Source organism: Hipposideros armiger, unplaced genomic scaffold (genome assembly GCF_001890085.2).
Source record: "Hipposideros armiger isolate ML-2016 unplaced genomic scaffold, ASM189008v1 scaffold_336, whole genome shotgun sequence".
Lineage (NCBI taxonomy): Eukaryota > Metazoa > Chordata > Mammalia > Chiroptera > Hipposideridae > Hipposideros > Hipposideros armiger.
Genome location: NW_017731686.1, coordinates 1,380,234 through 1,391,282, shown reverse-complemented (window position 1 = coordinate 1,391,282; position 11,049 = coordinate 1,380,234). Strand labels below are relative to the sequence as shown.

Genomic DNA, 11,049 nt, shown 5'->3' with positions numbered 1-11,049 from the left:
ATATATATATATATATATATATATATATATATATATATATACTCTCTAATTAGGAGTTTTGAGCTGGGCTGCTAAATGTGACTTTAGAAAAAGAAAAATATCGATAAATTCTTAAGGATGGCTTAAAATATGTGAAATGAATAAAGTCAGCCTTTAGTTTAATATAGGTGTATAATTACAATAGGAAAATAGCAACGATTGCAATGACTATTAGTTAATTCCTGAGGTTTGGTCCATAAACAAGTATGTGCCGTGATGCAAATATTAAACACAATAGTAAATGAAAAGAGGTGTGAACTGCAGAAACTCCCCAATTTGTTGATGTTTACGAAGAAAGGATTTTCGGTGAACAGAATCCATCAAAGTGTTAACAGAGTGGTCTCAAGCAGGAAGGTAGCCACTAGAGATGCAACTTTGGGGAGCACACACCTAGAAATGGTGTTTTAACCTATGAACAACCCCACCACAGCGGATCCATTAGGAGGTTCCCAAAAGTCATCATGCACTTAACAAAAACAACCATTATTGTGACTGGTGCATAGGTAATGAATTTTGAAAATTAACTGTCACCACCTGGATGCTTCTGTTTGAATCAGACCCCACTGGGGGTCAATTTCCGTGAATGCTATTTTGTCACTTCTAGACTAACTCTACCACCTCTTCCCCTACTCTCCTAAGTTATTAAGCTTTCTCCAGGTTCAAGATATAGAAAATGGGCAAATAATAACAGGGATGAAATGAGAAAAAACACACAGAAACAAACAATTGTCTCCCCTCCATTTCAAATGTCAGTATTTCCCAAATTGTTCCGCGCCCAGCAGAAGAGTCCATCGTGTTGCTGGAGGGCTGGATCCTCATGCAAAGACAGGGCGCTCCAGCGCCACCGGGCTGATTTGGGTTTCAAACAGACAGGCATTAAGATATCAACAGTCCTAATTAGCCCTTTAAAGGGGGCCGCATGTAATGAGGTTCTTTGAGGTAAAACCCTCGTCATTAGTTGGGTGACAGGCACATTTTTAGGTGGCGTGGTTGGCACAGATTAGGGAAGATAATTTTTATTACACTGCACTGGTTTCCTCTGAATTGAAAAAAAAATGTCAAAATCCATTGGCACATGTATTTCATTCAAACTTAAACTAGCATAGATCAGTTGAGATTTTTAAAACATCTAGTTATGGAGGTAGGAGAATTTGCAGTCACTAACTCTGTATATGAATACTAATCTTAAGCTCTGAAACTAAACATTTATACTAATCTAATAAATGCCATGCCCAAAACACAGCAGTATTTTTGAACAACAGAAGCTTTTTTCAACTCAATAATTAAGAGGTAAGAATTACAGGCGCAGAAGCACATGTTTCTGTTTGGGGCTAGTCTTTCGAGAGTCATCAATGTATCGGAATCTGGGGAAGACTAAATCCTCCAGCTACATTTGGTTCAGGCCAAGTGGTCTGTATCAATGCTCAACATACTCTGCCAGCTCAGAACTGTAGTCTGTTCAGTGTAATTCTATTTCTTTAGCGAAAGGAGCCAGCTCGAATGCCATGCCACTGAAAGGAACATAGGCCGGCACCATCAACAGCACGGGGACCCTGGCTGCCAACATGGGCACACACAACGGAGGGGTGCTCTGAACTTACTGTGCTCAATGACGTCCGTTTGTGGCTCATGAAAAGCAGGTCAAGGCCCTCCACGTTTTTCCTCCTTCCCCGCCTCCTCTTCACGGGAGGCTCTCCATCCACTAGGGAGCCGTTAAGCGGATGCCTCGTGGGCGTGCGCGACAGACCTGCCTGGAGCAGTTCCATTTGAGTCTTAAAGGCATCAGACACTGGGGTTGAGACAGTAGGCAAGATAAACTTTGAAGTAAGAGATGAAAAATTTGAGGTAGAGCTTGTTGCCTCTCTCGAGGCCTTTGATAAATCTACAACTTTTTCTTGTCCATTTTCCGAGACCACCTGAGACTCCCTAAGCTGGGCGACCATCTCCATGAGGTTTCTCCGCTTGGCAGCTCTTTCGGCCTCGATTTCAATTTTCCTCCTCCTCCTCCTCCGCTGGCGAGGGACAGAGAGGTTAAGGGCATCTTCCTGTTGAGAAAGTCCAACAAAACAATGAGCCCAAACGGTACACACCATGCGGGCTGGCTTTCAGAAAGAAAGAACCAGAAGCTTAAGGAATGAAACATTCATGACAGTTGAACAGAGCTGAGGAAACAGAGACCCTGTTTCTCAGAAGGACCAGTGAAACGCAAGCTTCCAAACTGCGTCAAGATTTAGAGAGCTGAACTTTAAACTGCAAAACAAACGCTCTCACCTACCTTTGACAACTGAGGAGAAGTCGTGAGGTCCTCGCTCCCACTGATGCTGGCCTGGCCAACCATGGAGAGCTCGGCAAAGCTCCTCTTCTGCAGGGGACTGTCCACGGTGGGTGGCGTGTAACCAGGGATGAGGCCCTGGAAATCGAACATCTGGCGCCTATTTACTGGCCATTTGCCTTTCAGCACTGCTTCACAGATGTTGTCTAATCGGTTTATCATTACTCGATCCTGGAGGGAGAAGAAAAGTCACATGAAATTGTAACAAAGATTGGGTTAAAATTACTAGGGAAATATTTCCATCAAGATATGAAGAACATAAAAGGTTTAAAAGTCAATTGGTGGGCAAAAAGTAAAGAAAACTAATGAGCAAGTCAATAAACAAAATCCACCCAAACTGCCTTGCTATGGTGGGAGGTCCTAGGGTGACCCCAATTGAGGAAACCGGGTATTCTTCACTTGTGAACACCGAATCACATAAATTAGGAAATATTACATTACCACTACCTCTAAAACGTCCTCATATTTTAAGAGCAGCTTTTAGTCAAGCTAAAGAATTATTGGTGACTGTCGGCAGGTAACCACGGAACCCTGCATTTAGCTGCTCGATGCTCGGGTGCCTCAGATCTACAGGCGGAACCACAGTCTGTCCCAGGAAGTGGGACATCATTAGTGTCACTGTTAATAAAGTTCAGCATTATGAAACGGGCACCAACCTAGGAACACCTAATGAATGTCAATTTGCATTCCCTACCTATTATCACTTCAAATTTCATTGAAGCGTGTACATTAAAAATGTCTAATTACAGCTCTTGGACCCAGTTTCCATTGATTACAAGTGCCTGCTACTTACTGTAGACCTTCAGACTGATCTGGGGAACTCCCTTCTATTCTCAGTAAGGGAGCTCAGCCTAACAGGGGAAGTGAGAGGGCACAGAGAGAAAAAGATGTCTTTGATAGTACACACTTCGGTTAAAAATTTCACATTGTTCCTTACGCAACTACCCCTATGGAAGGCCAGCCTGGGGATGACTTGGCTAAAGCTGTTTTTGTGTTGTTTGTTTTAAACCAGATCGCCCTGCCATGGTGATTAGGACGATTATTTCCCCACCCAGAAAAGCAGACCCGAGTTACACAGGGACTTATTATAGAATTATGCTAGTTAGCCAAAAAAGTAATTTCCACTTCGCTTTTGGTTACAGAAAACTACATTTGGAATTATCACATAATGTATTGGACCAAATGGGTTAACAGCCCACCCTCCCCCGAGTGAAGACGACTAGGTTTTCCAAATATATGGATATTGTCTTAAATCTGAACGTTCTACTTTAAATTAAAAATAAAATTCTAACACACAGTTTTAAAAATCTACACATTTCCCCCTGTGCATTGCTGGTGGGATTGTAAATGGCATTAAGTGCTATGGAAAACAGTATGGCGATGTCACAAAACATTAAAACTACAACTACCATATGACCTGGGTATATGTCCAAAAGAAGTAAAAGCAGGATCTCAAAGAGATATTAGTACACTCATGTTCATAGTAGCACGATAATTAGCCGAGAAGTGTAAGGAACCCAAATGTCTCAATGACAGGCGAATAGATAAAGAAAATGTGGCATATACATGCAATGGAGTATTATTTGGCCCTACACAGGAAGGAAATTCTGTCACATGCTATCACCTGGATAAACCTTGAGACCATCACGCTACGTGAAATAAGCCAGTCATGAAAGGACAAATATTGTATGATTCCACTTATATTATGTATCTAAAGTGGTGAAATTCACAGAAACAAAAGGCAGAATAGTACAGGGAGGGTCCAAAAGGAGTTGTTTAATCATGTTTAATCATATAAGTTTCAATCATGGAAGATAAAAAAGTTCTACAGATCAGTTTTACAACAAGATAACTATACTGAAGACTACTAATCTATACACTTAAAATTGGTTAAGATCATCAATTTCATGTTATGTGGTTTTTACCCCAATAAAAAAATTGTTTTTAAAGTCCACACATTTTATTTTGCCAAAGGGTGAGTCTGTTGAAACAATAATCCACAGAGTACAGTGGATGCTATGATTACCAACCTAAAAAACCTCAAGGAGCCAAAGATCCATATAAACAGTTGAATTTTGTTTTATCTTTCCTCCATGTCACTTTGCCTATCCTATTACAAAAGCATTCTACAGATTTTTTCCTTTGGGCTTTTACAGATCATTCTTTAAAACGAGAAAAATCAAGTCTTTATACACTGTCGAAGTTTACCTTAAAATTATCTGAAAAATCAAGCTAAAAGGATTCCCTCCACCGCACTCTTTTTTGGTCAACAAAACCAAACCACATAAAACCCGCCCACCTTAGGCCAAAATGAGAAGGCAAAGGTTCTCTCATGAAGGAGCTGAGCTACCGACGCGTCGCCATCCTCCATGTAGAATCCATCTCGGGTTTCGTCCCTAGCAGTGCTCATAGAAGCATTGCTTTCTTCATCAAAATTCTTCCCTCTGGAGACAGCTCCTGCTGAGAAATGAGTTAATGTGCGTTACTCACAACCAGAATATCACTGAAAAAGAAGTTCAGAAAAGGGCATGGTGAAAAATTTGAATATCAATCCACTCTGTTTTATTCAGTAGCTATAACAAGGCTAGCACGGTATTAGGCATTTTACAAATCTTGTTGTTTTAAAGCCTGTAACAGCCCTTTCATGTATACAGTTATTTCCATTTTACAGATGAAGAAGCAGAGGCTTAGGGAGGGTGTATCGCTAGTCATCTGACAACCTGCAAGTGACTCTCAGAGGAGGCTGGATGACAACCACATCTCTGATTCAAGAGCCTACGTTCCCCCACATGGGTAAAAGGGCTAACACAGGGGTTGGCAACCTTTTGAGATGGAAGAGCCGCCAGGGGTCAGCAAACTGCGGCTCCCGAGCCACATGCGGCTCTTTGGGTACGTACATGTGGCTCTGAAGTAAAACTGAAAATGAACATCAAACTATCAGAGTTTCATTTATAAAATTTTTAAAGGATATTATTCACATAACGGTGATTATGTAAAAATATATTTATGGCTCTCAAATACTTTTTAAATTGTTGTGAGGGACAGGATTGGCTCTTTCAGGGGTTGGCAAACTTTTGAGATGGAATGTACCCAAAGAGCCGCAGTTTGCCGACCCCTGGTAACGTATTGACTAAGTCCAAAGTCCCAGCTCCAGCGGATCAATACAATGTGCCTTATTTTTATTTGCACCAGGTACAGCAACCTGTGACTTACAAAGAAAACTGGTTATTTTCGGATCCTACTCCTTTACTTGTGAATTAAAATTAAATAAATTAAGCATCATCTGTTTAAAAATAATTACCAATATCTACTCAGCGAATGCTTCTTCTCACTCACATTTGATTGTCCAAATTAAAATCACTTGAAATTTTAAATACTGATACTATAAAGTTAACCCCTATCCTTGATCCAGAATTGCTGTGTCCATAAAACTCTTCTGAGATTTTAACTGGTTTCAAATAGCATATCAGAACAGAACATACATCTAAGCATACCCTGAAATGATCCCTTCACAGAAGAAAATGGACACTAATTACCCTTAAAAAACAAAAAAGAGCCCTTGAGATGTGACACGACAACTTGGCAGGTTTCAACTGCCGCCGTGGAATGAGGAGAGAGGCCTGAATGGCCAGGCATTACCTTCGGGCTGGGAAGATTCTTCCGACTTATCGTCATCCTCCAGCTTTTCTTCCTCATCCTCTTCCGAACCTTTTTCTGAAATAGACTTGGGCCCTGTGTCAGCACTGACCTCCAAGCCTTTCAGTTCACTCTTTACGGAGCTGGCCTCGGCCTCACATTCCTGCTTACCGCCCTTTTCCCCAGTGTTGGGTTCCTCTTCCTCTTCTTTCACCTCCGGCTTCTCCTGGGCAGCTGCATTTTCAGACTCCTCTGCCTTCCCTTCAGTTTGCCCCGCCACCTTTTCATCCTGAACATGGCTGGATGAGATGGCTGCAGGAGTCTGGCCAAATCCAATTGCCAGTGGGTTCAAGGATGATATATTACCTGCCCCTCTGTTCTGGGCGAAGTTTTTGTGCGCGTCCAAGAAGGACAGCTCAGGGTCATTGAGGATGTGGTAGTCCGTCCGACTGACCCCGTGCTTAGCGGCGCCCACCAGCAAGTCTCGGTCGTGCCGTCCACATTCCCACCACTCCGGCAAGTCCAAGCTCGGTTGGCAGAGCTTCAGCCTGTCTCCCAGCTGAGGGTGATGAAGAACCTGCTCACGGATTTTCCGGAGCAGCTCGATGCGGTAGAGAGTTCTAGAGGCACGTTCCTCTGTGATTGGCTCGATCATGGAGAGGTCGGGGGGTTCTGAAACAAGAAAACAATCACACTTGCTTGGGAAAATCCAAAGCAGGCTTTAAATTGTTCACTCTCTTAGTTTTACGCCATTGGCTGTTACTACAGAACTTCTGTTACTAAATGGACCTACCATCATCTGGCTTAGTGGGCATTCGACACACTCGCCTACACATGGCCACAAAACAGCTGAAATATTTCTCCAAACTCTCATCAGACTTTTTGTCCAATCTGGCAAACGCTCGGAATTGGTTCCAATCAAATTGCTGTTTCATGGGGTCAAAAATCACCCCAAAAGTGGATACTACACGGTAAAAATCAGCCTCTTCTCTTCTTGTCCACCTGTTAGAAAGAAGACATTAGCTTGAATTGTACTTGAGTAAAAAGGCTTCAAGTTTATTATTTCTTTTCCTCTTGTGCCCTAAACTTAATGCGTAGTACTTATTTTGCGGGTGGGGAGACACATTGTTTTGATGGTCATTATCTCGGATGTGGCCCCTGCTTCTCAGAGGCCTAAAAGAGCAGAGGAATGGACCAGGATTGAGTAAAACCCTGAAACAAACTCACTTTTGCCGCTTCTCAGATATTATAGCTTCCCTTTCCGCCTCCAGCGCTCTCACTTCCTCCCGAGGCCGCCGTCTCCGCCGGTCAGTCTTCATTAGAGCCTCTTGCCTCATTTGTTGCCTTTTATAGCTGCGCTGATAGGCAGTAATGAGCCGGCGCAGACGGGTGGTCAGGGTTGAGGTGTTAGGCCAGTAAAGTTGGCCTAACTCAGCATTACTCTCACTGTGCTTGCCTGTGGAAGTGGAAAAGATACTTTTGAAATGTGTAGCTGCAAACCTGAAATACACAGGATTTTCCATCAAAACAAGATGACTCATTAACATTCACATGACAGTGTGGGAAAGGGCTTCATAGGGCCCTCATTTTGAAATTATAACTAAGGAATACTATTAGTATGGAGCTTATAAACCATTCCTTTCTTAACTCCCTAAGAGGGAAAACAAGTTCATTTATCCATCTTACATAAAGAAATATATTTTACTCCATGTACCACATTATAAGAGTCCTCTCCTGTACTATAATAATCTTGAGCATAAAAAATATCACATAATTGTTAGCTAATGATTTTACATTAGGCAAAAGGTCAGTATTCTCTATAAGCTGACAATATTTCAGATCCTTGGCAAATGCCCAACTCCCAAGAGATATATTTCTAAAGATGCTTAAAAGTTTTCACTAACTGGTATAAAAATACATTAATTATCTTAATCCAAAAAAGTTATTTTATCACAGAAGTCAATGTAATGAAAAACCAAAAATAAACAAGAATTAAAATCATTCACAAAAGGGATGAATCAGTGCAGTGAGATAACATTTTGAGGTCCACTGTCGCGAAGCCGCGGAGGTCCCTGACACACGACGATGCCTGACCAGCAGCCACGTGCTCAGCTCCACGCGCTCCCAGGGAGCCGTACCTGTGGCGCGCATCTCCATGGACTCTTCCTTATCTTCTGGGGGAGAATTTGCAAATTCCTTGGAAGCAAAGCAAGAAACAGAACTATTTTAATTTTGGATTTCATTTGCTTTATCTTTTAAAGAAAAGGCCATTATCTATAAAGTTTAACAGGTCTTATATGGGCATATAATACTTTATTGGTGCTGTATAAAAGTCAATATACTCGCATTCTTACATCTATTTCATCCTTGAATGGTGTTCTGGTTGGCTTATATTCTGGGTCTTCATCTTCTCTATCAAATTCTCCCCTATATAAAAATATTAAAAAATGTTTAAATCATACTGATAAGCAAGAGACTGAGGGTCCGGGACCTGGGAAGAATAACAATCTGGGTTCCACATCGAAAGCCACCCTAATCAGTATTTAAAAGTGCAGCCATGGAGGGAAGGGAGATGGGGAAGATGAGGGAAGTGGGGAGAGGGGAGGGCTGTCCTTTAAAAAAGACGAACAACTTTCAGATGATCTAGGTAATATTTTTTTTATATAATCATTCTGATACAGAAAGATTATACTTGCAAACGTCACTTAGTTCAAATCAGCAGCAGTATAGCACATAGTGCAGGATAAGAACTGAACCCTGCCAATAGATGCGATACTGACTTAAAGTTTATTAAAATTTTAAAATGTCCTTCTTACCCGTCACCGCCATCTGCTAGCATGTCTGTTCCTCTTTGCTCGGCAGCTATGGCCTTGGCATCAGGCATACCAACTCGTTCCAGGAAGCACAGTGCGGGGTCAGCTCGCATGGAATTGTACTTCTCATAGCCTGTGCCAGCCCCGGCAGCCACAGAGGACACACACAGAAACAATGAAAGGCCTGTCACTGACAAACTCACAGCACTGCCACAACACACGAGCTCCGTTTCTCAATCCAGAGGATCATCTATGTTGTATTTAAAAAGAACCGTGTTGTAGCAGGACATGCTATGGAACACTCCGTTCCGGGGCAGGTTTTGGGGGCCAGCTCACATTTCAGGGATGTTACCAGAATTATCACAAATACTGAGAGAAAAACAGGATCAGGATAGCTGCAAGGTGCCTGGGAAGATTTCTGACCCTGTTTTCCCCAAGACCTAATTTTGCCTGACATTTCAAAGCCTCCTACATGACCTCTGCGGCGCTGCCCTGAGTCCCCCTGTCCTCCCGGTGAACAGCGTCCGTCCTGCAGGAAGCTGCACCGCTGGCTGAAAAATCCCCGTCTCCGCGAGGCCAGTGCACCTGTCTTATTAGGTTTAGGATGATGCATGTCAGTAAGATGACACTGTTCCCTCTATGGTTTTCAAACTGCAATTTGCTTTTTGACTGCCCAAGTTGACTAGATGGAAAATGGCAGATCCCAGCAGTGCACTGCGGGAAAATGATTTTTAGGCTGAGCTCACAAAACGCGGCTGCCGTACATAGGCAGAACAGCACAATTCAATTAGGATGTGTACTACAACACACCGCTCCTAACTGCTGTAGAGCCGCAAGCCAAACTGTAATCATGAAAGGTTTTATAAGCCATCATTCTCCCCTTTAGTCAGGCTGGGCTGCTGAGAGTACCTCCGTGACCTCCAGAGAATTAGGATTATAATCAGGAATCGCTCACTGTATATATCATGCCAGTTCTGCATCCCCAGCCTTTCAAAGTTAACAAGGCTGCATCCCACTCAGGGGAGCCGAGAGTTCTCAGTACTGACATTTGTGAAATATTGCTTGGAACAAAGCCCAGGAGGCACTTGTACAGATTAATAGCAGAGGTTAAGCCCACCGTCCACTCCGACACGGGCTGGCAGAGCCAGCAAGGGGAGTCATGCTGGAAGCAAAGTTTAGGGAGAGCTACAGGACAGTTTGGCTATTATTAAAACAAATATGGTTTTGGTTTTATTTACAGCCAAGAAAGAAATGTTTTCTTCTCAAATACTCAACAAACATTCAAAAACAGCATCTGATATTTACAGTTCATATTAGATTTTTAGTGCAGGAAAACGGTAGACGCCAAGAGTCCTTTGGAACTATCCTCATTAATATTATGACTCTGGAAAAGAGTATGCAAAGAGCTCTAAATAAAGACAAAGCCACACGGTCAGATGTGGTCCAACGGAAACGTCACTTACCGTGTTTGAACACTCCGATTAGGAGGGACTTATCTGCTTCCTTATCCCACCAGTCTGCAGGGACCTCAGCGTGGAAAGGTTCAGGTATCCACACATCGGCTTCACTACAAAGACAACCATTTGAGTAATATTTTTTTTAATGCCAGTATTAAAAAAGAATTCCAAGTAGTGAACATGATAATGCTCTCACACATCCCCCTCCCACAATGAGCACCTGAGCATCATGGAGAGGGATGAGCAAAGGTTAAAAGACAGGGCAGAGGTCAGCTGCTTTCTACCATGACCAGAAATGAGCTTTATCACCCAGTGGCCCATTCTAAAGGTCATCTCAGAACAGCAGCAATTTAATTCACACCTCTCTATACATACATGCATACACACAAACAGGCTTTTCCTGATTCTCATCACATCCCAAGCTTATAGGACAAACACTGCATTCAAGATGCAAAAAAAAGGAGATGTGCTACTAAGTTTATGAAGATTTTGAAACACAATCCGTGACGTTTTGCGACTCGCCGGATTATCGCAGGGAGGGAGGGAACCACCATGCGCGTCCACTAACCTTGAGTCAGCACCCTCTAAGATCTTATCTGCCTGGTCTCCTATAACTTCTTGTCTTAGGTAGTACAGCATGCGGACACGCAGCAGGACCCTGGAGAGGAAGACAGAGGGGGGAAAAAGTTCTTAACTTCAGGACTGTTTGCCAACAGTGGCTTTTGGCAGCTGCTGCTGTTCATCCATCATCCTGCCAAGGCTGATTAGCCAT

The 11,049-nt window shown here is 42.7% G+C and overlaps 1 protein-coding gene across 3 annotated transcripts in view; it reads right to left on the bottom strand.

Moving 5' to 3' along the window:
* Positions 1–11,049, bottom strand: part of CHD7 (chromodomain helicase DNA binding protein 7) — a 127,831-nt gene that overhangs the window by 7,047 nt on the left and 109,735 nt on the right. For 2 of the 3 annotated variants that reach the window (XM_019661125.1, XM_019661127.1), the window contains exons 23-33: positions 10,846–10,935; positions 10,284–10,387; positions 8,824–8,953; positions 8,362–8,434; positions 8,146–8,203; positions 7,235–7,463; positions 6,801–7,009; positions 6,011–6,679; positions 4,671–4,831; positions 2,315–2,542; positions 1,641–2,084 (exon numbers count right to left, since the gene is read on the bottom strand). In XM_019661125.1, coding sequence (XP_019516670.1) covers positions 1,641–2,084; positions 2,315–2,542; positions 4,671–4,831; positions 6,011–6,679; positions 6,801–7,009; positions 7,235–7,463; positions 8,146–8,203; positions 8,362–8,434; positions 8,824–8,953; positions 10,284–10,387; positions 10,846–10,935 — 2,395 coding nt within the window. The remainder of the gene's footprint in view (positions 1–1,640; positions 2,085–2,314; positions 2,543–4,670; positions 4,832–6,010; positions 6,680–6,800; positions 7,010–7,234; positions 7,464–8,145; positions 8,204–8,361; positions 8,435–8,823; positions 8,954–10,283; positions 10,388–10,845; positions 10,936–11,049) is intronic. The other variant, XM_019661126.1, reaches the window with a different exon arrangement.